The sequence below is a fragment of the Protopterus annectens genome, chromosome 5.part0 (assembly GCF_019279795.1).
Source record: "Protopterus annectens isolate FY-2018-M chromosome 5.part0, PAN1.0, whole genome shotgun sequence".
Lineage (NCBI taxonomy): Eukaryota > Metazoa > Chordata > Ceratodontiformes > Protopteridae > Protopterus > Protopterus annectens.
Genome location: NC_056735.1, coordinates 1,181,844,788 through 1,181,869,279, shown reverse-complemented (window position 1 = coordinate 1,181,869,279; position 24,492 = coordinate 1,181,844,788). Strand labels below are relative to the sequence as shown.

The 24,492-nt window shown below is 38.2% G+C and overlaps 1 protein-coding gene across 1 annotated transcript in view; it reads right to left on the bottom strand.

Moving 5' to 3' along the window:
- Window positions 1-24,492, bottom strand: part of LOC122801587 (allantoinase, mitochondrial-like) — a 371,450-nt gene that overhangs the window by 114,754 nt on the left and 232,204 nt on the right. Inside the window, exon 6 of the mRNA XM_044071048.1 lies at window positions 11,083-11,128. Within this exon, the coding sequence (XP_043926983.1) occupies window positions 11,083-11,128 (46 nt within the window). The remainder of the gene's footprint in view (window positions 1-11,082; window positions 11,129-24,492) is intronic.

Genomic DNA, 24,492 nt, shown 5'->3' with positions numbered 1-24,492 from the left:
CAGCTGACCTACTCCCCAGCTATTTCCTGAAACTCACAGCAGATGCTATTGCTATCCCAGTCTCCACTTTCATAAACAGATCAGTTGTTGAAAACTATATGCCCAAACTCTGGAAAATATCCTATGTTACACCCATACATAAAGGCGGGACCTCCACTGAACTTAATAACTACAGACCCATTGCTTTTCTCTCCCCCTGGCCAAAATCCTAGAAAAATGCATCCATACCCAGATGCTAAACCATCTCCTAGACAGCAACATCCTGTCACCTACTCAGCATGGTTTAAGACCTGCCCATAGTACCACTACAGCCCTCCTCTGCTTCACAGACACAGTAAACCGTCTCAAAAATGAAGGCCTACAAGTGTCAACTCTTTTTTTGGATATGTCCAAAGCATTTGACACAGCCTCACACCAAATCCTGCTAAACAAACTAAACCAATATCATCTATCAAATTCCACTCTTACCTGGTTCCAAAGCTACTTAACTGACAGGTACCAAGCTGTGAAATGGGAACATTCTCTCTCTCCTCAGCTGCCCATAACTATAGGATATCTTAGGACCACTACTATTCACAGAGAGAAAAAAAAACAAAAAACACAAAGATAATTAGAACCATCATATGTCACATACAATAAATTAGATGGATATAAATAATAAATTTACCTTTGAATTAACTATAGTTTGTAACAACTACAAACTATGACTGATAATTGTTCCAAGCAATCCTTACAATATCAAATAAAAGTAGATACACCAAGCCACGGCAAAGAATAATAAAATCCAATACAATTTATTGCAATGTCGGTAAGCGCTTTCACACAGAAATATTTGCTTCATCAGACCTCAAAAACAATCTAAAACACCAAACATATATATTCTCCATATCATCAATCAAATCAATTAAAACATCAGTTTGAAAGAACCTATAAAGATTCTACATCAGTTAAAGAGAAACTTCCTGCTGGCCATATATATGTATTGTGCTTCCAAATACAGTATACCTGTTAAATCACTTAAAGAGAGCATGTCCCTTCAAAATGGGTTTTATGGAAGTCCTACCATTGATGCCTGGATATTTTTCAGCCTGTAGACGGATTATCCAATGGAGCTCACATTCCTCTGTATAGTTCCTAAAATCCCCACCTCGTATACTGGGCTTAACTATTTCAGCAACACTAAACCCAAATACATGATCAAAACCTACTTCTAAACAATGCTTAGCTAGCTCATTTCATAAATCGTGTCTGTTTATCAAATATAAATGTTCCCTAATGCGCTCAGCTAGGGACCTATTGGTCTTGCCTATATAAAAACAGCCACATACTCTGCAGCTAGCCAAATAAACCAAGTTCCTACTCTTACAATTAGCACATGCCCCAAATTCATAAACCTTCTTGGTTACAGGGTGCACAAAGTTGTGTGAAACATCTATATTATCACAAAAAGTACAGTTCATAAATCTCATTGTTCCTATCTCCATATCATTATCAACCTCAGGTGTATTACATGCATCCTTATAGCACAATTGTCTCTTAAGACTCTTCCTGTTTTTAAAAACATAGGTGGGTTTATCCCCCACCACCTTCTTCAACCCATCATCCAGATGTAAAATTGACCAATTGTCTCTAACTATACCCAGGATGTGCTTAACATCACTGGTATAAAATATGGAGAAGGGAACATCCTGGTTAGGGCAAATCGGTTCATTGATAGCATGAGTATTACAATATCCCTATATTGCACATATGCTGTATAAAATAATAGAGATTAAGTTAGCACTTATACCAATTTTGGTGAAATTATGTAATATTTTTTTTAATTATTTTACAATATATTTGTTACCTGTGGGAGTTGAACCCACAACATCTGAATACATTATTACAATTGACTCCTACAGATGGCTTGAGCTACATACCGAAGCATGCATGCATGCTTGATTTTACAGTTAAGATATGCATGCTTGATTGTCTACTACTGTATAGAAGAGCAATGCTTTTGATAAAATAATATTTTGTCCTGCATATATACTCCTTGCTTCTCTAATTCTTTCCAAATGCTCAGCATGGGCATCCTTATTCAGTGCAATCTTCTGGGGTGGCTGCAAAAGACAAAGTCAGACCTCAGAATATGTTTTAAAAGTGTTCAGATTTGTAAAGTAATACTTTTTCTCTTTTCTTGGTTGGCTCTGCCAGCACATCGTTCACCCTCACTCTCAGGCTCTCTCCGCTCCCCACCCTGCCCTATTCCCTCCACCCCACTACCTCTACATTTATAGTAATCACAGCCACACCCACAGCTCACCCTCACATCACCTCCACCAATCACAGCTCCTCAAGTCATATCACATTATACCACACCAATTTGCTCCACACAGAATACTCCTAATCACTCTCATTCCCACTAGGCATTTTTTACATCACCCACACTACTTCCCCATCCACATATAGTGCAACCCTATAATTCCTATTCAGACCCCCCCACCTAGAAACAACTTAAACTTTATAACCATGACTAACACACAACTAAGTCTAGTCTGTCTTCTCATAATTCTTTACAACACCACAAGTTATCACTCTAGCAATATCCCTAAACTTAGTAGCACAACACTGCATTATGCACTCACGTATACAGACACCACACATTATGATAATATCTGCCCACAGTTATTCAAGAACTACATAATGGACTAATTCAGAGCTAAACACATATGCTCTCATTCATACTCCAAAAAAACACAATACTTTCTCACACTCCTCACCAAACTCCAGCATCTGTATAACCATTTTAACTCCAGGTTCACCATAAGTGGGGATAACTACCCCAACCCAGGCCCAAATCCATCCTGTCCAACACAAACTGCTCCAACACAAATGTCAGAACATAACACCCCCACTTTCTTCATCCCTGGGCAAATCATCAACAGTAGTAAAACCAACCATCTTTTAATGCTAAATATTAATATTAGAAGTATCAAAAATAAAATACCTGAACTCCAGGCCACAATAGCACACTACTCCCCAGACATAGTTGCTTTAACAGAAATCTGGCTAAATAAAAACATAGCTAACTCAGAAGTTCTCCCTACTGGCTACAATATCATTAGAGAAGACAGACCACTTTGTAAAGAGGGTGGAACTGCCTTACTGTACAAGTCCAACTTAACTGTCCATCAATTACCAAACTCCGACCCCTCCCTCAATAATTGGGACATACTTATCTCACAATTTCAACTTCACCCTAAAAAGGTCATCACCACAATTGTGATCTATATTCCACCTGGTAATACACCTGCTAGCCTTGAAGACTTCTTATCCTGGTGTTCTTCCACATACTCACAAGAAACCCTTATTCTAGGGGACTTCAACCTAGATTGGTTCACCTGTATATCAGAACCACCGAGTAATCTAATAAATCTCCATGGCTACCAGCAGCTAGTCCAAATTCCAACTAGATGTGATAAAAAATCTAAAAGGGAATCCATCCTTGACTGGGTCCTAACTAACAACCCCACATTGTACCCTCATACAGGCAGTCTCCCAGACACCTTAAGTGACCACAACATAATATACTTTATACATAGTAGAACAAGCATATGCAAAACCACTTACTATATATCCACTAGAAACAAAAAAATTCTCTCCTGAGGTCCTCAACACTTTACTCTGTAACTGTGACTGGACCCCCCTAAAAACCCTTCCACTTGACCAGGCTGTAGCATATTTCAACAAAACATTTCTACAACACCTAGACACTGTCGTTCCCTTCTGCAAAATCAAGGTTAGAACCTCTACAAATCCCTGGCTCAGTAAAGAAACCAAACAAATCCTCACGTCCAGAGACACTGCCTGGCTTTACTATCAAAAAAACAAAGAAACACAAAGCCTAACTAAGTACCAAGAACTGCGCAACTGCGCTACCATGCAAAAAATGCATTAGGCTGGACAAAAAAATTCTACTACACAACATTACAAACTAAATACCGACACAGCCCACAAAAATTTTGGAAAAATGCAAACCAGCTACTAAAATCCACCCAAAAGGCTACCCCCAAACCAACCACCCCTGACATTAAAGTTCCCATCGAAACACAATTCAACTCCCACTTTGTGAACTCAATTCTATCCTTAGTATCACAGGACAGTTCCTTCCTCACTATCCCCCCAACACAAATAACACTAATACAAGCTTTACCCTCAAAACAGTTTCCACTACTTCAATCAAAAGCATGCTCTCCAAACTAAAACCCTCATCAACAGCAGCTGACCTACTCCCCAGCTATTTCTTGAAACTCACAGCAGATGCTATTGCTATCCCAGTCTCCACTCTCATAAACAGATCAGTTGTTGAAAACTATATGCCCAAACTCTGGAAAATATCCTATGTTACACCCATACATAAAGGTGGGACCTCCACTGAACTTAATAACTACAGACCCATTGCTTTTCTCTCCCCCTGGCCAAAATCCTAGAAAAATGCATCCATACCCAGATGCTAAACCATCTTCTAGACAGCAACATCCTGTCACCTACTCAGCATGGTTTCAGACCTGCCCATAGTACCACTACAGCCCTCCTCTGCTTCACAGACACACTAAACCGTCTCAAAAATGAAGGCCTACAAGTGTCAACTCTTTTTTTGGATATGTCCAAAGCATTTGACACAGTCTCACACCAAATCCTGCTAAACAAACTAAACCAATATCATCTATCAAATTCCACTCTTACCTGGTTCCAAAGCTACTTAACTGACAGGTACCAAGCTGTGAAATGGGAACATTCTCTCTCTCCTCAGCTGCCCATAACTATAGGATATCTTAGGACCACTACTATTCACAGTCTTCACAAATTACCTCCATACCTCCACACAGCATGCATCTATAATTCAGTATGCAGATGACACTACCTTAATCTGTGCTGCACAAAACATTCCCACCCTCCTGCAGACAACTCAACTAGCATTCTCTGACGTTGAAAACTACCTTACCAAAGCCAAACTTATCCTCAATCCAAAGAAAACTCAGCTTATGATTATAACCAGTTCTAACAAAAACACTAACAGTCAATTCACTATCTACTCCACAAATGCTACTACAATTGCTCCAGTGGCACAGGCTAAGCTATTGGGAATAACCATAGACTCCTACCTAAAATTTGATAGTCATCTCAACTTAACTATTAAAAAAGTACATGCCAAACTGGGGTCACTCTACCGTATCAAACCATTTCTTACCAACAACACAAGATCAGCCATTGCTCACTCCCAACTTCTATCCACCCTACTCTATGCATCTCCCATTCTGACTAATCTCAACAAAACTGAACTAAGCAAAATGGAAGCCTGCTATAACAGAATTGCCCACTTTGCTGCAAATTGCTCATATAGAACTCATCACTGTACTGCTTTGAGACAGCTCCACTGGCTTGAACTGCCCAACCTCCTAACCTACAATCAGCTCTGCCTCTGTCATTCGATCTATTACCTCCCCAGTAAGTGTACTTGCTCTCAAAAACCTAGTACAACATCACTCAGCCAAAAGGCCTCTTAGATCATCAAGCAAACTACTACTAGAAGTCACCAACAGCTACAATAGCTTTGGAGATGTGCTATATAGTAGTTCAGTGGCTAAAAAATGGAACTCTGTCCCTACTAGCATTCAAAACACATCATCCAAAGCCTCCTTTAAAGTCCTCATCAGGCAACATCTCAAGCAAAGTTGGCAGGGCCATGATTGCTCCCCAGGCTAGTGAAAGCGGATAACATATACATACAAAATCTAGGGCACTTGATAATAGTTTTCAATCTTACTCACAAACACTGGAATGTATGTACTGTACCTGTTTACTATGTATGTATTCTACCTATGTTCCAAATTTCAGCTGTACACCACAAATCTATTAATTACCTTTATTTTTAAAATTAATATTTTTTTTGTTTGTTCTCTCCACTGTAACTGTTTATGTGCCGCATACCACTGTAAAAACATGTCTCTTATAATTTGTGTGTGTACTGATCATGTCTAAATAACTAAATGTGCCTGTAATTTTTCTTTGTGGGGCTTTTCTCCCCGGGCTTCTGCTGAAAAAGGGCCTTTTTGGCTCAGTCAGACACCCCCAGTTAACAAATATAAAATAAATAAATAAATTATTGGTTAAGGTAGAAATAGCTAACAGATACAATGGTGTACATAGGTAGTGCATATCAGAAATGTTGTGTTATAAATTTTAGGACACTAAAGAAAGTATTTATATGGCTTACTTCATTTGCGCATAGTTAAGTGAGGAACAAACACAGGCCTCTGCTTCACTGAGAAAATTATAAGCATTTTATTGGTTTTCTTTCCTCCATGCAAACTAAGTAAGCGGAGAGGCTTGTCAGTCACACTTTAGACAGTACTGAGTGGAAGAAAATCCCCTGCTGCCTAGCTGTCTCTGTGGCAGCAGGTATAACAGCAGTGAGCTCTTATTTTGAGTACAAATGATACATGGTTTGACTCCAGCTTAATCTATTTTTTACATGTGTATTGAAGTTGTAATGAAATAATTACAAGTGATTATTTTTGCACATGTGAGAAGGACTAACTGCAGGGAAGTACTGTACAAAAACTAACATTACTCAATTTATGTCAGCAGTGTAACTATGGATTTGCATATCTATAGGTTCAACATTTATATAACATTTTTAATATGAGTGCCTTTATTTTACTTAAGAGCCATTCACCGTCACCAAGCATTGGTGTGCGATGCCAAATGTCACACAAACACAAAGGACAAAAAGTGAAGGGTTTCATTGGGGATTTCTTAGTTATTTGTGTGGTGTGTGATTATATTTTTTGACCAGATTAAAGTTGTGAAAATGGGGTAGATAGGAAAGTGGTGAAATGGGGGGCAAGCATGGGGAAGAACAAAGGGAATACAATATAGGGATGTGCAGAAGGGAATTAGGAAGGAACTAGAGCCATCCACTTCTTCAACAGTGTAAAATGAACATGGATACTATATTGAATGAATTTGAACTGTCACCTCAACAAAGATGGATGAAAAATAAGCAATTATGTTGTATATCCAATTGAAATGAATCAAATGTGTTGAGAAGGCACGTGTGAAGTGGAAATCTATGCATGGGACGAAATTTCTTTTGTTGGACAGGTGCCCATTTTTTCATTTTTATTACAGTAAGAGTGGAATTTTGGGTAAGGGATGTAGGTATGTTAGGGTCAGATAAGTAGAGCAGATGAAAAAGCAGATGCAGACAAACAGGATAACAGGACAAGAGACAGGAATGTAGATGGACACAACAGGTTGGGGGACACCATGATTGGAGATAGGGACAGGACATCGGATGCCCATGCCCGTCAAGCATGGGGACAGTGAAAATCTAGTTCTCACCCTCAGAGCTGTCATCATCATCCCCTTCCTCAGCTTGCTGTTGGAGTGCTTAACATTTTTTTGGCCAGCATTCGGGTGACCATCTACTCCATCTGGCTGAGGTGTGCACCAATGGTATCTTCCATGGCGTCATGCTCCATGCCGGACATCTCCTGGCAGGTGACAAAATCACTACCTCTGTCAATACTCCTGGAGGGTACCACTGCCCCACCTACCTGGGTAATGCTACCTGATGTTGAGAGCTCAGGTAGTGCAGCAGCTGCAGGGGCAGTACTGTCAGATTGCGTCCTAGATGTGCTGGGTGTCAGTGCAACAGCTGCTGGAGGGGTGGCAGGCCAAGATGCACTGGTTGGCCTACTTTCCTGTGCTGGAAATCATTTTGTCAGTTGTCAGAAATTGATGACATCAGAATGTTGTGACCATGCATATAAAAATAAAAAAGAGAGATATGGGGGAGGGGTAAGGGGAGGGGTGAGAGAGAAAAAAAAAACAAAAAACACAAAGATAATTAGAACCATCATATGTCACATACAATAAATTAGATGGATATAAATAATAAATTTACCTTTAAATTAACTATAGTTTTTAACAACTACAAACTATGACTGATAATTGTTCCAAGCAATCCTTACAATATCAAATAAAAGTAGATACACCACGCCACGGCAAAGAATAATAAAATCCAATACAATTTATTGCAATGTCGGTAAGCGCTTTCACACAGAAATACGTGCTTCATCAGGCCTCAAAAACAATCTAAAACACCAAACATATATATTCTCCATATCATCAATCAAATCAATTAAAACATCAGTTTAAAAGAACCTATAAAGATTCTACATCAGTTAAAGAGAAACTTCCTGCTGGCCATATATATGTATTGTGCTTCCAAATGCAGTACAGTCTCCATAAAGCAAGTGAGACTCAACTGGAACATAGGATCTGATTGAAGAGGCATGAGATGAAGCAAGTTGACACTCCAACTGAAAGTCACTTCCTTCATTTGTACTAGCATAGCTTCCTGCAACGCGGGACCTGAGAGCTTGAAACCACTGTTTTTTTGCTACTGCAGGGTAGTGAGGAAGACCCTTGATCTCTCTTCAGTGAATTTTGTCATCAAGTGTTGAATAAGAGAAGAGTGTGAAAAAGCATACAAAAATATTCTCTGACATCATGGAAAGACAACGTCCATCATCAAACCCCCCACACCTGCTGAACAAAGCAGAACAAAGGAGTACCACTTTCTTCCCTCTGTCCAGCAGATTAATTACTTGGGTGCAATTAATACTAGAAGATCTTGACAAGAGAGGATTCCCAAATTCTCAGCCCTATAAAAAGTCAGGAGCTGTAACTCAAATTCACTCAGCACATTAACTTCTAAAGGACTGAGAACAGCTATAAAGGTGATGAATCTGTCTAATAACTCTATCAGACATGTATCACCTTTCTACAAAGGATGTTAAAACACATGCCTCCCTGTTCATGTATCACACTGTGGACTGGTTGTGTGTCCTTAATGGAGGGACTCTAGGCTCTGGACTCAGATCTCATTGCAGAGTTATTAGAGCAATCAAATGAACACTATTGAAAGTGCTAGTGGCTGATGCAGATCCCCTTCTCACAGAGGTCTATTTCCCTTGGATGATGAAAAAGCCAAAGTAGGCCCTTACTATGCCAGTAGAGCATCCGCTGTGCAGACCTGCAGTGTAGGTGGGGTCTGTTGTAGGAAGGAAAGACACATAACAAGACTGGTTGGAACTATTCCTCACATTAAAGGTCAGTGGCATGGGTCTTCTACCAAAATAGTATCCTGGAAAACATGATAACTCCATAGTCACTGACACATGTTCATCCATTGCAAGGTCCACACCTTCAGTCATGTGATTGCAGTTGTGAATATTTTATTTTATATGTTAGCCAGGTAGTTAAAGTTACAATGAGAAACACAGAAGCACACAGTAGATGTTATGGTAAGGATCCTAAACATATTCTCTTTGATTCCAGAGACATGGAGATTTTCCAGCTTCTGCAGTGATTAATGTACAAGAGAGTGCTACTACCTGGACAGATGAGAGAGACAGCTGAGAACTTAAGCTTTGGTGAGGTAAAAGAGAACACCCTTAAATCCAAACAGAAGGTTCTTGATGGACCTAAAGAGAACATTCTGTTACCCACAGTATATATAGTGTTGGACTACTTAATCAAGCAGCAAAGTCTGAAGATGTTGTGGTCTCTTAGGAACTAAGCCCAAAGAAAGAGATCAGAAGGCATGAATCTATCCTAGGATGCCTAAATAGAAACTCATTTCACCAACAAAGAGCTTAGAAAAGGTATCATCCTTCTTTGAACCATGAGTGCAGAATCTGTGTGCTTTGTTTATGCATAAATGACATCCCAAATGCGATCTGCCACGTGAATGACCAGGATTCTTCATTCTTCTTTCCCATATACTGATTTAAGGATGTACAGGGAGGAAGCAGAAAAGTATCAGGTAAGTCGACAAAATACTTCATCAGCCTGTAAGCCTCTCTAAGGAAGGGATTCTGCAAGTGAAGAGTATGTGGGGAGTGGGGGATAGTTGCCCTTATCTTCTGGAAGATAATATCTTTCTTTCTACTCTTCATAGTTTCCTTCCCAGGACATTGAGGGGAAGGAAGACCCCCATCTTGTCCAAGCTCTAGAATGAGCAGGCCAATTCCATGGATTAGCTTTGGGAGATGACTGCTTAATCTTCCAAGAACCAGTCACCATGTGCAAGGGGATTTCATGGTTGCATGCCAGGAAAGAATATACTTCAGCTCAGAAATCAGTGCAATATCTCAGGAGCTTCTCATAATTGGCTAATTATGGGAAGAAACAACCTCTTATGAGTTGTGGTAGAGCTGGTTATAAATATGGATCACAAGGCCATCTCATGGGTGTACATAGCAGGAGGAGGATACAGCTGATGTTTAAACTCTGATTTCCTGAGCCTTGTACATTGCTGTAGCACCATCTTGGAATTGTGCAAGAGACCCCCTCACCTACAACCAGGTCTTCTGTCAGACATCTCCAGCCACTGGTCTTCAATGAGTTCAGTAGGTCTCAAGCATTCCTCTCTTCTTTACTGATGAGAAGACAGGCTGAAATGCAAGTTATTATGACAGAGATTGATGTCATTCTCTTCTCCAAAGCACCAGAGGACATGCCAACATCGGTCATGGCCCATGATCTGTTGACTGCAGGATCACTTGGAAGGATTTACTTTCTTAAGCTGAAACATTTCCCCTGATGAATGCTAGAAGTAAGATATGAATGATTTAATCTATATAAAAGAACCAAGGGGGTGTGGCTATGCATTTTATCCCAGACAGATGACTGATACCATGGTGTGTGCTAGGAGGAGGTATATATGGACCCAAGCACAGAAATAAAAGAAAAACAAATGTTGCCAAACTGAGGTGAGTAATTACTCTTTCCAGAAGGCCTCTGAAGTCATACCAGTAGGGTATTCTATAAACAGAGGTTCTTATCTGCTGTGTTTGTAAAACTGTTTTATTTCCTAGAAGGTCCTAGATTTTACAGGTGATGAAGCTTACCTCCTGTTGAACTTTATTTTACAGTTAGGTGATTTAAGGTTTTGTGATTCTTATGATATATATTGACAATTACAAACAGCTTACAGCTGCCATTAAAAAGTGAAAAAATACATACCATTCGACTCTGCCTTTTCTTGGTGAGTTTCCTTCTCTGCATGAAACTGGAAGAAAATTGAGACAAATAGGTGTAACTGCATCAGCAGCTGTATGCAAGTTTTTGCATTTCAAATACTTTGAATGTACACAGGGGTTAAGTAATGTATGACCATAATAAAAGAAAAAAAATGGGAGCAGGTGTGACAGAACTAACAGAATTAAGGTCTCATACCATATGCTGTTGAAACAGCATGCACTTAAACAGCAGTGCATAATAAAACACACACATTAATCAGTACTTAACTTTCCCTCCATTCTAGTAAATGTAATGCAGTACTAAAACATGCTTCCTTTGTGAAGAACACTTTTTGGTGTGGATCTGAAAAAGGATTTTGTTAGGAAGTAAGTGTGCTGTAAGTACTACATGAAAATGACCAAAACTGAGCAGCATTTGCATACATACAGCATGGCAGAGATTCCATTACTGTAGCCACGGTTTGTTCAGAAGGTAATTTGCACTATGAATGATACCTGGATGGGAAAAATGACAGCTATCACATTTGTGAGACATAGTGAAGGAATGACTAATGACAATACTGGAAGAATATCATTTAAATGTTTATACTGGAAATTATTTTCACCACCATGTCCATCAGTACAAAAGGGACAATTTCACAAACATTGCTGTATGGGAGTAAGATCAGGCATATGGCATGAAACAGGCAAACAAACAAAAATAATAAATAAACTCTCCTTGGCAGGATATGATTTAATGGTTATATATACGTTTATATTGGACATTCTTTTTTTAAAATGGGGATGTTGTTTCTTTAAAGGGTATTAATTTAGTTCTCCTGTGATTGAATCCATCGCTTAATGAAAATTTTTAGTATTTAAATAGGGTGGGGTAAGCTGATTTTTATCTCAAGTCTATGTTTTATGCTTGGATGAAAGAGCAAAGATAAGAAAAAAAGTTTATTGATTATTCTATAAGTGTATATTTTATGTGGTTTTCCCCATCTTTATGGAGGAACTATTTATTTATTAAGAAAGGCTGTGGAAGGTTGCTTATTGGTGCAGTGTAAATCTACTTTAAAACACATTTGCTAAGCTGAGATGCTGACGGGGGGGGGGGGGCAGACGTGCTTTCAGTTTTCTTAGCCAGTTGCTATTGCTGCGTCAGAAGGTTTTGAGGACAGGATTCATATTGGGATGCCCTGATTTCCTATCTGGCCATGAGTATCAGATCAGGTCCAGGGGATCTACTGGCTTTGGGAATATGGAGATCAGGAAAGGCACCAGGAGTAGCAAATGGTCAGAAGTGTGGTGGGGAAGCAAAAACATAAAGTAAAAACATGAGTTTCTCCTCCTCACAGTCTTTCCATCTTTAAGTGAGATATTAAATAATTAAGCCTCCTTATCTCAGTTTACTCTCTGTCCTCCTTATTCCAGTCTTTGATTTCACTGCAGCATACAAATTTCAGTAAAAGAAAAGCATAAGTCTCTGGTCATCCTGATTAGCACAGCTAGGTAGGGGCATCTATTTCTTCTTTTCCTCCTGTTCCTCTAACACCAAGTATCTTAAGCTTTAAATCCAAGATGTATCTTGTAACAAGGGTTAAGTTTACTGGCTCCACTAAAAGTTTTGTTTTAAATTCTATTTATCATGTTTTGTAACAAGTGGCCTTCTGGATTAGTTAGCTGTATAGATTCAGTGAAGGGTCATTTATATATTTTTTAAATGCATCAGGCCTGTTAGCATCCACTACCTGTTCTGGCAACTCATTCCACCTTTTTTTACATCCTCAGTAAAGTATGTCTTTCTTAATGAAATATTCAACCAATTCCATCATTTCTGTGCGTCCCGATTTCTACAAAAATCCCCTTTAATGCCTCATATGGTCATATAAATTGTTTGTTTTTCTTTATTACCAAAAAGTGCCCAAGCTGTCCGAACCTGTCCTCACACATCTTTCTCTCTCCTTCTCACCATCCAAAATACTTTTCTGTGAACTCTTTCTAGATGTCCAGACTTTTTTAACTGTAAGGCCTCCAGAAATCTTCCTGCTATCATCTTACAAAAGTCCATTTGGGGGTATAATCACCTTCCTAACTCTGGATGATATAACTCCTGGGTAATATTTGACTTGTCATTGTGCCACACTGCTTTTGCTCTCTTGGGTATTCAAAGACCCCTCAGCACATATCATAGCTAAGAATTACAACTCACCAAGTGCATAAAGATATGCTTCTAAGGGTTGTAGTGTAATTGACATTTCTCAGGCCATGTGTCCAACCTTTCTATGCCCCTCACTGAGGAGATACTTCTACCTCAACTTTCGTGACATCGACAAATAAAATGAGTTAATTTTATCTGACCTGTATGCTAAGAGACTTCAACTGCAAATTATTAAGGTGCTTAATTACCCAAGCATGTTAACAATAATAAAATAATTCATATAGTTAAGGCTACCAATAAAACTAACACAATAATCAATAAAACATGCAATTATGGCAGGACCAGATTACTGCTACTTATGTTTTTTTCCTTAAAATGTAGGCCAAATTAATAGATCTTTAAGGCAGATGATGTTAAGGCAGTTGAAAGTAGAGCCCTCTTGAAGCTATTGAGGTAGTAAATCCAAGGTGTGGGTGCTGTCTAGGTAAAAGAACAATCCTCATCTAGGTGGCATAGCATAACACCCGTGGAAGGTAATACATAACAATGAACTCCTATATATAAGAAGGACAGACAACCAACACCAGTAGTTTGAATATTATATGAAATCAAACAGGAAGCCAATGCAATCTTTGCTACATGACAGTAATATGTTTTTAGCAAGGTGTACCAGTTAGTTGCATTACCCTTGTTGCTGCGTTTTGCACTAGTTGTAGTCAATGAATCTTTATGTTGGGAAGCCCAAGATAAGTGGTGTTACAGTAGTGATTGTGAGAGGAGACCAAAGCATGAAAGAAAACAAAAAGTGTCTTTTAAGGTATCAAGTGCATGACTTTACCTTTGCTGGTACCCAGTCCTTGAATGTCAGTCATTTGTTGAGTATGACTCCAAGATCATGTATTTTTGATAAAATCGTAAGCTTATTGTAAACGTAAAAAAATAAAGTAGACAAATCCATCAATGTGGCATGCACAGCCATGGCCCCAGTCCTGGTTATGTCACTTTGCAAGTAATTATTATTAAGCCAGAGAAGAATGACCTTTAATTCACCACCAAAACAGTACATTTTCAACATATGTTCAGAGGAGAGGTAAACTTATATATCATCAGAGTAGCAATTATAAACTGGTCCTCTCCCTCTGGCAAGACGCCCTTGGAGCAGAACACTGTGGAAAGTAGTGAACCCAACATTGAGCTCTGTAGCACTCTACCTTCCAGAGAGAAGGAAAGTAAAGGACTCAGGGCAAAGGCTACCCACTAGGTACAGTCTGAAAGATAGGAGGCAAACCAGTCCAGGAACATAGGGCAAGCCATAGGAAGAATGTAACTGCTACATCAAGATACTATGATCAAGAATGTCATTTGTTGAGGGATAATCAAGGATGAGAATAAAAATAGTGACCTCTAGACATAAGAAGTCTATTCACTACTCTAATGATGGCAGGCTCATTACTATTGCAAGAGTAAAAACTTGACTGTTAAGGATCCATGAATCTACTGACTGTAAGATGCAAATGAAGTTGTGCATACACAACCTACTTCTCTAAGCTACCTTTATTGAATATTTTGATAGGAAGAAAGATCTTATAAAGCATCATCTTAACAAGATGTAGTCAAATGTTACACACAAAGCATTTGTAAGAAACTCACTAAAAATGTCTGGACTCCATCTTATCACATGACTATTAAAATGCTAGCATTTAAACATTATAGTTTGTTTACTTTCTACTAAATAATATAGGACACATTGATTTATCATGCTCCTCTTCACATGCACAGCAATGTAACAATATACCATCAAGATAAACTGCATTATAAGTTGATGATGCAACCCATTCACTTATCTCATGAATCCCCTTATCCTGGCTAACAGGTAGTTCTATGGCTGGTCTGCTGTCCTCAGACAGAACCAGGACATACTATATCCCCCCCTGCAGAATAGTGTGTGTGTGTGTGTGTGTTTTGTATCTTTACAAAGCTTTTCCATGTCGGCACTTGCATATAAATAGCAAGCACGTGCTGGGTTCAGTGCCATTTTGAGAGCACAGCCAGAGAATGAGCATGTATGAGTGTGACAGCTTGTTTGTATATAAGTTTATCTAAGTTAAATGTATTAAGCCTCAATCCCGATGTGTTTGTACATAAAAAACTGCTTTAACAGAACCCACAAATGCTCTCCTGTTTCATCCTGACTAGATGAGTGACATGGTGTCAAAAGTGGGATTCCAGAGACTTTTTTTCAGTGCAATGAGGTGCAGAGTCAGCAGTGAAGGTAAACTAAGAGAATTGAGCACAAAAAGGGGCCAGAAATGAACCAAAGGCAATGAAAACTTGTATGAACGATTTATTTTGTAAAAAAGATGGTGCATTACAAGGGCACAAACCACATTATTAAAAAAAGCAAGAGGCAAGAAAAGTATTTTTAATTAAACAAGATGTTTAAAATTAAGATATCTGATAAAACGATTATCAGAAAAGCACATAAGGGGTTTGGAATCACCTCAGAATTGCAAAACAGGCATGTTTAGAGTAAAATGATCACAAAAAAGTATAAGGGGCATGAAAAAAGATTAAACGAGCAAAACAAATATAATAAAGGGCAAAAAGGGCATATTGAGCATAAAAGAAGTGAGACAACTGTATGTTGTTTGGCAAAATACTGTGTTTTGGCATAAAGTACTATTTTCATTGATCAAAGCTATCAAAGGCATAACTACAGTTATATAAAAGTATCTTAAAGTGTGTAAAAGTACATGCAGTGTGTACTTATCACTGTGCATTTATTTTGAAGAGTTTGTGAGTAGAGTGCAACTATTTTGTGAAGTGCAGTCAAATTATAGCCATTTTGAAATGTTTCTTGTGCTGGGTGTATCTATTCACAGAGTGCCACCATTGCAGATTGTTTCTTGCACTGTAAAAAGTTATTTAGCAAAGTATAGCCATTCTGGGATAATTTCAGTGTGCCTTGTACTATGTGCAAAGTGCAATTACTTTGAAATGTTTTTGCTCTGAACTTCTTCTGCCCAGTTTATTCCCATAGTGCTGTTATTTTGAAATGTTTCTTACACTGATAAGGAGCAATTTGTTACAGTACAGTGATTTCAAAAGTATTCTTGTGCCCGAGAGACTTATTTTGCAAAGTTTAGTTATTCAGAGGCTTGTTGTGCTATGGGCATAATTACAAGTATTGGCATCAATTTCTGGCATATGTAAATGTGTGTGTGCTCATGCATACTTGCAAAAACCTTCACTGGTATGTGTTAATATGTCAGAGGCATTTTGTAAACCAGGACCACTTGTATTTGATCAGAATATTGCAGAGAACTGGATAATATTTGGCAAGAGTATGATGTTTTTATACAACAGCTTATTTCTAACAAAGATGCATGCACCAGAGCATTAATTTAGCTATACCTGGCTGGGTCAGAGGCCATTGAAAGAGAGCGTTCATTTGTGTATGCACCAGCAGTATATGAAGGAGAAGGTGAAAACCATCATATTGTTGTACAGGCTGGATCAAGGGAAGACCCTGAGTGTTTAGAATGTAAATTCAGGGAAATTTGCAACTCTCAGACAAATGTTACATTACAGAGGCATTTGTTTTACACAAGAGATCAAAAGCAAGGGGAAACTTTTGCAGCTTATATTACTGATCTGAGAAACAGAGCTAAAATGTGTAGGTTTGGTGACTTAAAAGACAAGCTAATAAAGGACAGGCTTGTTTGTAATTTAACACTGAGCAAAGCCTTGAGATTTGTCAAATCCACAAAGTTACAGAAAGGCACACAAGTATGCTTGCAAGTGATAAGAGCATGGTTTCAGCAGGCTCCAGAGCAAATGTAGACAGAATGCAACATGTGGCTAGTAGAAGCAGACCTAAGCACATGGTACCTGCTATGCCTGCAGGGTCTCCAGGTAAAACCTGTAGTTTTTCAGCAAGTTCTAAGAAAAGGACTTGCTCAGTGCAGTATAAGGGTGAGTCAGCAAAACCCAAATCAAGCTTTATTGTTAACTGCCGCAATTGTGGTGCCAACCATGAGTCTATCTGGTCAGCAGTGCCACAAATGTAAAAAGTGGAACTGTTTTCAAAAGTTTTGCAAATCAAGTAAACTTCACATGGTTATAAAGAAGGGTAACTTAAAATCAAGTTGATCATATAGAGAGTTACAATTCTGCTTTCTACATAGATAGTGTGTCAGTAATTGGTGAGAAGGTTAATGCAGTAAATAAGAGAAAGACAGATGTTGACTACATGGCTCAAGCTGTGGATTTACAATACCATCTGGATGAGAATTAAATACACAATGAAAACAGTGGGATTTATAAGACTAATGGTGATGAAGATCTATCCTTCATAACAATTAATAGAGCAGATATTACTGTATTAGAAGCTGAAGATTCTTCAAGCTGGCCAGCAAAGATATTCTTGTAATTAGAGATTCAATTATTAAAGGAACTGATACTTATATTTACAGAGAAGATAATGAACATCGAATAGTGTTATACTTGCCAGCAGCAAAAATAGAAGATGTGAAACAAGCCTTGGAATGCTTTAATGTAAGGAAGTACGGGTCTGTTTTTATTCATGTTTGTACAAGTGATGTCATCCACAACGATTTTCTGACTGTTAGTAGGGAACTGGCAGCCCTCTTAGATAGTATAGCTTGTACTGGTGTAGGATAGTTTTCACAAATCACCTATAAAAACGATAGTCAGGTAGTCACAGTGAATGAAAAGATTTTTTGGGTAAATTCCTACATGGAAACAATGTCCTGTTTTGGAAGAATGGAAATGTGTAGAGCATCCAAACCTAGTTTTGGGCACATGTGTTCAGAGAGGATGGTGTGCATTTGTCAAGATCAAGGAAGAGAATTTTTGCAGCAGATATTTTGCAGTATTTGACAAACACTAGCAAGGATTTTTGCCAGTTGAAAATTTAACAATTCACAGACAGCAACATTTAAGACATCTCTGATAGTTGTTAATGCTAAGAACATTAATAATAAAATTTTTTTTAATTGGAAAATTTGCTACTTTCCCACATGACTTATATTGTTATTGTTTGTGAAACATGGTTAAAGAACAATGACTGGAAATCAGTTCTGTCAGGGTATACATTTTTTTACTGTAACAGACATTCTAACAAAAAATCAGTTGGAGGTGTTATGATAGGGATTAAAGATAATTATGAGACCTGTAATTATTACATGTTCAGTGATAACACCAATATTATAGACTGTGCAACTGTGACAATAAACACAACCCTGGAATATATAACAATTGCTGGAGTGTATAGACCACCAAAGTCAAGTGTAGATGACCTAGAGGAATTCATGCATTTCTTGCATGAAACACAGGAGTGAACAATAATATTAGCTGAGGACTTAAATTTATCAGAAACAGACTAGAATAATATTGATTCAACAATGTTAGTTAGTAAGGAAATTATTCACAATGTACAATCAGGAACAACAATTGCTTCAGATTGTAAAAAACCCTACCAGAGGATGGAACATACTAGACATTGTTTGTGTTCCTTAAGAAATTACTTCTACTTCAAGTCAAGTTTTACCACTACTGATGTGCAGTGATCATGGGGTTATAAAGTTTAATTTGTTGCTAGATAATTCTGCCAAACTGAAATCTAAACCAATGCAAAGAAGGTTAATTACAGATTATATTGAAACTAAACAGATTACAGATTATATGGAAGCTAAACAGTCACTATGTAAAACTAACTGTAGTGAAGTGTTCAGTGGATAAACTGCAGATGGAATGTGGAAAGATTTGAAAGAGAAACTGTTTGAGTGCAAAAAAAATAAAAATAAAAAGTTTAACATCAGGATCCAGGCATATGACATCAGGGGGATATATTTCCATAAGAACACGATATCTGATTAAGGTGAGACATAAAAAATTTAAGAAATGGAAGAGAGGTTGAACTACAACTTTGGAAACTGAAATAAACAAGATCAAGAAAATTTTGAAGAAAATGTATATAAAGATATTGAGCATAACAGGAAATCTTTTTACAGATACATAAGATGTGGAAGGAGTCAAGACATACAAACTGATAAACTGTGTGCAGATTCTAAAATTTATTCTCAGACACAACAGATTATAGATATATTTACAAAATCTTATGCAAAACAGTTTGGCTCCACAACATCTAGGAAGAAAACCATCGGAGACAAACCATATAGCAGAGCAGCCAAAGCACTCACTAACACAATATGGAAGGACCAATTAGACAGTTAGTTTGAAGTCCAGTGTGTGAATAAACTTTTTAGAAAAAGGCTGAAAATTAATATATTGTAATGACTACTGACAAGTCCTGACTGCATTCAAGAATTTATTATAGAAGTGAATGCTTCAGACCATATACTGGGAGCTGTATTCAGCCCAGGGTCTACAGAATAAGTAGAATTCTCACTAGTTTTTCATGAGAAGCTTGCTTTCAAGACAAAGAAACTCAGTGTAGGTGGAGAAGGAATGTCCAGAGTTTAAAAAGGGGAACAGGAGAACTGTTTTAACTGCTACGTCACACATTGACATCATGGTGAGGGAGATTATGCTCTAAGCCTCTTTCAGCAAATGGTAATTTTTGCCTTCTTCCAATTGTTCTGCAAATTTTGAGTTTGTATACATAGCTTATATGTAAGTTGTTTCACCCAGCACAAAAAAAAAAAAAATTCATTGCTCTTCCCTGAAAATGGCTTTCAACAAATATTTCTCAATCTGCTGTCCATTTGAGAAATCCCATTAAATAAATTATCATGAATCCTTAAAAAGTTATATATGTCTATATAGTAGAAAATTAATTGTAGTCACTGACCACAACCTGTTAAGTGGCTGTATCAAAGTAGAAATCATAACAGGAAGTACTCTGTGGGAGTTTAGGATTATAGGCCTAAACTCAGAGCAGAAAGGGAACATTCCATGCCAATATAGAGGGATTGTTAAGGAGAGATGCTGCCTAGGCCAGGACACTATACTTTACCAGATGGTCTGCATAGGCACCAGAACCATAGAGCGAGGAGGAAGGAGTAACCCCCCCCCCATGTTTATAGCTGCAAGACCATGGACTTTTTCTTTAAGGAGGACCCATGCCACGATAATGTGAATTTAAACAAAAAGTGCGCAGAAAATGTTCCAGATCACATCATTGCTACCAGAAGCACCCACGATAGTGTGTGTATGAAATGCCCCAGTTACTTATACCTGGTAATTAGAATTAAACAGGCTCAAACCCTGTACCTTAGGTACAAAGGCCTGTATTTACTACCCACACAACCACTTGTGATCCAGGAAGTTGAGTCCCTAACTCTCAACTGTGTAGATTTTCACAGAACATTTGGCTCATACTTTTGGCCTGTTCCTCTTAAAATTTGTATTTTTCTGGCAAATCCGTGAGAATGGAATTCACTAAATATTGATAGCCCTTTAAGTTTCAGTCTTCCTATCTTTTTCTGGAAACACATGATAACACAAAACACTATTTTAGCAATTTTCTAAGACTATACAAGCAATATTTAAAATGTGTCCCTGGTTTTGGGCCTTTGCGCCCCCCCCCAAATAAATTTTGGCTTTTTTCAGATTTTTTTCTGCTGTGAAATTGAGAGATTTAGCTGTGTTGAGTGGATGGTACAGTGGTACATTGGTAGTGTTGTTGCCTCATAGCAAGAAGTTTTCTGGTTTGATTCTTGGCTGGGGTGCCTTCTGTGTAGATTCTTTATGTCCTCCCTGTCTTTGTATGGGTTTACTCTGGGTGCTCCGGTTTCCTCCCACATTATAAAGACATACATCCGAAGCATTTCTCCCTGGACCTCTGCTGAAAATTGGCTTTGTTCCAAGGTGGACTTTCCTGGTAAGCAAATGTTAAATAAATAAAAAAATTTACAAGGAGCCGAGAGCTTCAGGGGAAGAGAAGTTTAGTGCTGCTTATTCCAAGTCTGTTTGCATTGTTAGTAGCACAACATGTAATAGCCTTACTTTTGATGCAGAAGGCTGTGAGTTCTACTTCCACAGTATGCAGATGGAGCGCTGATACTGTACTGTGTTGTACTTTAAAGGGAGTGGATGCTGCAGTCCTGTGAATTTCCTCCTTTGGAGGAGTTACCTAGTAACTATGAACCTGTTATCAGTTTGCCATCCATTCCCTATTGCAATATTACTAGCTTATCATTTTTTAATGTAACATAGTCAATTCAATCTTCATGGGCAACAGACACTTTATTTGTAGATGAAACAATGAAATATAAAGTTCTTCCCTAGCAGCAACCTCTTCATTAGTTAAAGATCTCTTTAATGTGGAATTATTTACATGACTTTTTTCTGCAGACATTTTGCATACTTACTGACATTGGTGGATTGTAATGACAGAAGTTTGAGTGGCCTTTTATGGTTGACATTTTCTGAAATGGGTAGTTTTGTCATTATTGGTTCATACATTTTGTTTCATTGCTTACTAGAAGACTGTTCAAGACTACAAATTTAAAACACATTATAGCAACTGGTGCTGTATTGTACAAGGAATATAATTTAATACAATCAGGAAGGTAAATCAAAGAATGCATTCATGTATGCATGGCCCTAAAAATGTGTTTGAAAACAGCCCAGAGGAAAAGGGTGAAAGGCTGAAAATCATGGGCAAATTTTAAGCTTTACTGTTGTTACCAAAGCAATAGATGAAGGTAAAACAGTTCACATCACATTACCTTGACCTGCCAAACCTTTTAATGCAATCCCTACTCAGGTGTAGTACAAACGATGGATAATGTAGGAGCAAACATTTGCATCACTAGCTGGGTTGCCAACTTGCTCACAGGATGCAGGAGATCAAAACAGGGAAAGAGACCAGTCACCAATGGAGTCCCTCAGGGTTCAGTGCTGAGACTTTTTCTGTTTGGCATATACATCTCAAAAGTAAAAAGAAACACCAAAGGGCCTTGGCAATCTATGTTTGAGATGACTGCAAGCTAGGAGCAGTTACTGAATCCCCAAATGACTTAACCATCATGTAGGAAGGTTTATCCCAAATAATAACTGGTGTCAAAATCATGACAATGCCCTTTGAGAACTGACACAATTGCTTTTGCTTGGCATTTGGGAACTTGTGTGTACAGTGATCTACCTTTTGACCATCATGTGCTCAGAGTCATAGGAAAGCCTTTCTATATTGCACAGCTTATAAACAAATTGATTGTGACAAGATCTAGAGATGTAGTTATCCCCTTTACAAAGCTTTCATTAGGTCAATCATTTTCTATAATTCCCACTTTGGCATGTATCTGTCCAGCCCCATGCAACAACTGGAATACCTTCAGAGATACCTTAGAATGATACAAGTCCTAAACAATAGGTCTTGCATGGACCACCTCAAAGATTTATTGCTATACTCAGTATCTTACAGACTGCATAGAGGTGACATGTCTGGCATACAAGGCATCCTCTGACCAATACAGATGGACCTACTGAGCATCAGCAAGTGAAATGGCATGGAAAATACTCAGTCCAGGTATCTAAACTGAATGTTGTGGAGAGATGGATATATATCACTGAGGTTACCACTGTTCCGGAACAGACTATCCATAAAAATAAAACAAAGTTTATCCATCCATATTCAAATGCAACTTGGATCTAAGGATGGGTAATAGAAAATTTACTCCAGGATTGCCCCTCATGCCACTAATGGATAGAGGCAGTGCCTAAATGCTGCATACCTTACATGGGTCCCCTCAAATTATCTATGGTATGATCACAGTTATTCTCACTAGGGCTAATATACAATTATCAGCTGTGGGATAGGTAAGACCAATAAGGAAATGTTAATTTAAGTGCGAAAAGAGAAACTAAATAAGCTTAAAATGTCCTCCAAGTGAACCTATGTTGTGGTAGTAAATAGTTTTAAAAATGTTCCCTTTTTAGATCACTAACTGCCCCTCTCACCCTCCAGTCCCCCAGTCTTCAACTGTGTTCAGCACCTATGGGTGAGATTACAAAGAATGATGCTTAAATTGCAAAAGTACAACTTCAAAATGGTCTTATATGAAAGGCAAACTTCTTTATCTGGCTGATACCTTATTCAGATGGCCCAGAAATACAACAGAACTGCTTAATGCAGAGATTTTTGACTTTGATGTCATGGAAGTGTGTAATTTTTCTTCCACGAGACTTGATGAGCTGAGAGATCATACAAAGATTGATCCAATTTTGCAAAAGCTCAAGCACTACATTAATGTTGGATTGCCATCAAAGCAATCCAGTGTACCAGCTGATGTGAAAACTTATTTTCCTTACAGAGATGAAATGTTGATGGAAAAGGTATTATTTTCAACGGTCCTAAAATTGTTGTTCCTGCTTCCTTACAATGTGAGTACATCCAGATTTTTGCATCGTGGTCACGCAGGTTCCCAATATACCAAAAGAAGGGCAAGAGGACTAATATTTTGGTCTTCTCTAGCAAAAGACATTAATAAAGTACTTTCTTCTTGTTCAGTAGGCAATAGTACTGAACCGCCTTTGCAAAAAGAACTACTTCAGCTAAGTCAAGTTCCTGAACTACCTTGGTCAGCAGTAGCCACTGATATATTTAAGTAGAACAATCAACATTATTTAGTGTTGTAGACTCTTATTCACACTGGTTTGAGATTGATTTACTACCTAACATCCACTGCTGTTATCACCACGTTGATACGTCATTTCTCAGTCCATGGTAGTCCACACAAAGTTATTTCTGACAATGGTACCCAATTTACCAGTCAGTTGTTTCAGAAATTTGCAAGAGAATGGGACTTTGTGCATGTTACTAGTAGTCCAGAATATCCACAGTCAAATGGACTAGCTGAACGTGCAGTACAGATCGCAAAGCAATTACTAGAGAAGTCAAAGTGTGACGATACTGATGTCTTTTTGAATTTACTCTCAGAAACATATCCCATGATGATATATTTGGGTTGCCTGCTCAGAGATTTCTATCTAGGCAAACCAGAACAACATTGCCTATCAAATCTAGTTTTTTGAGGTCTAAAGCAAAGAACAACAGAACAATCAGAGCCCAACTATACAGTAAGCATTCTTCCAGAAGTCCAGCTATAAATTGAGCAGATTTCTTTGTCCATTGAAATAAGGAGAGACAGTGAGGATACAAATGGGGAAAGTTTCGACTGGCTTGGTCAAATAACAGGTATATGTGCCTAGCTGAGACTGTACTCTGTAGAATCTGAGGTTGTGGAGTACAGGAGAAATCGC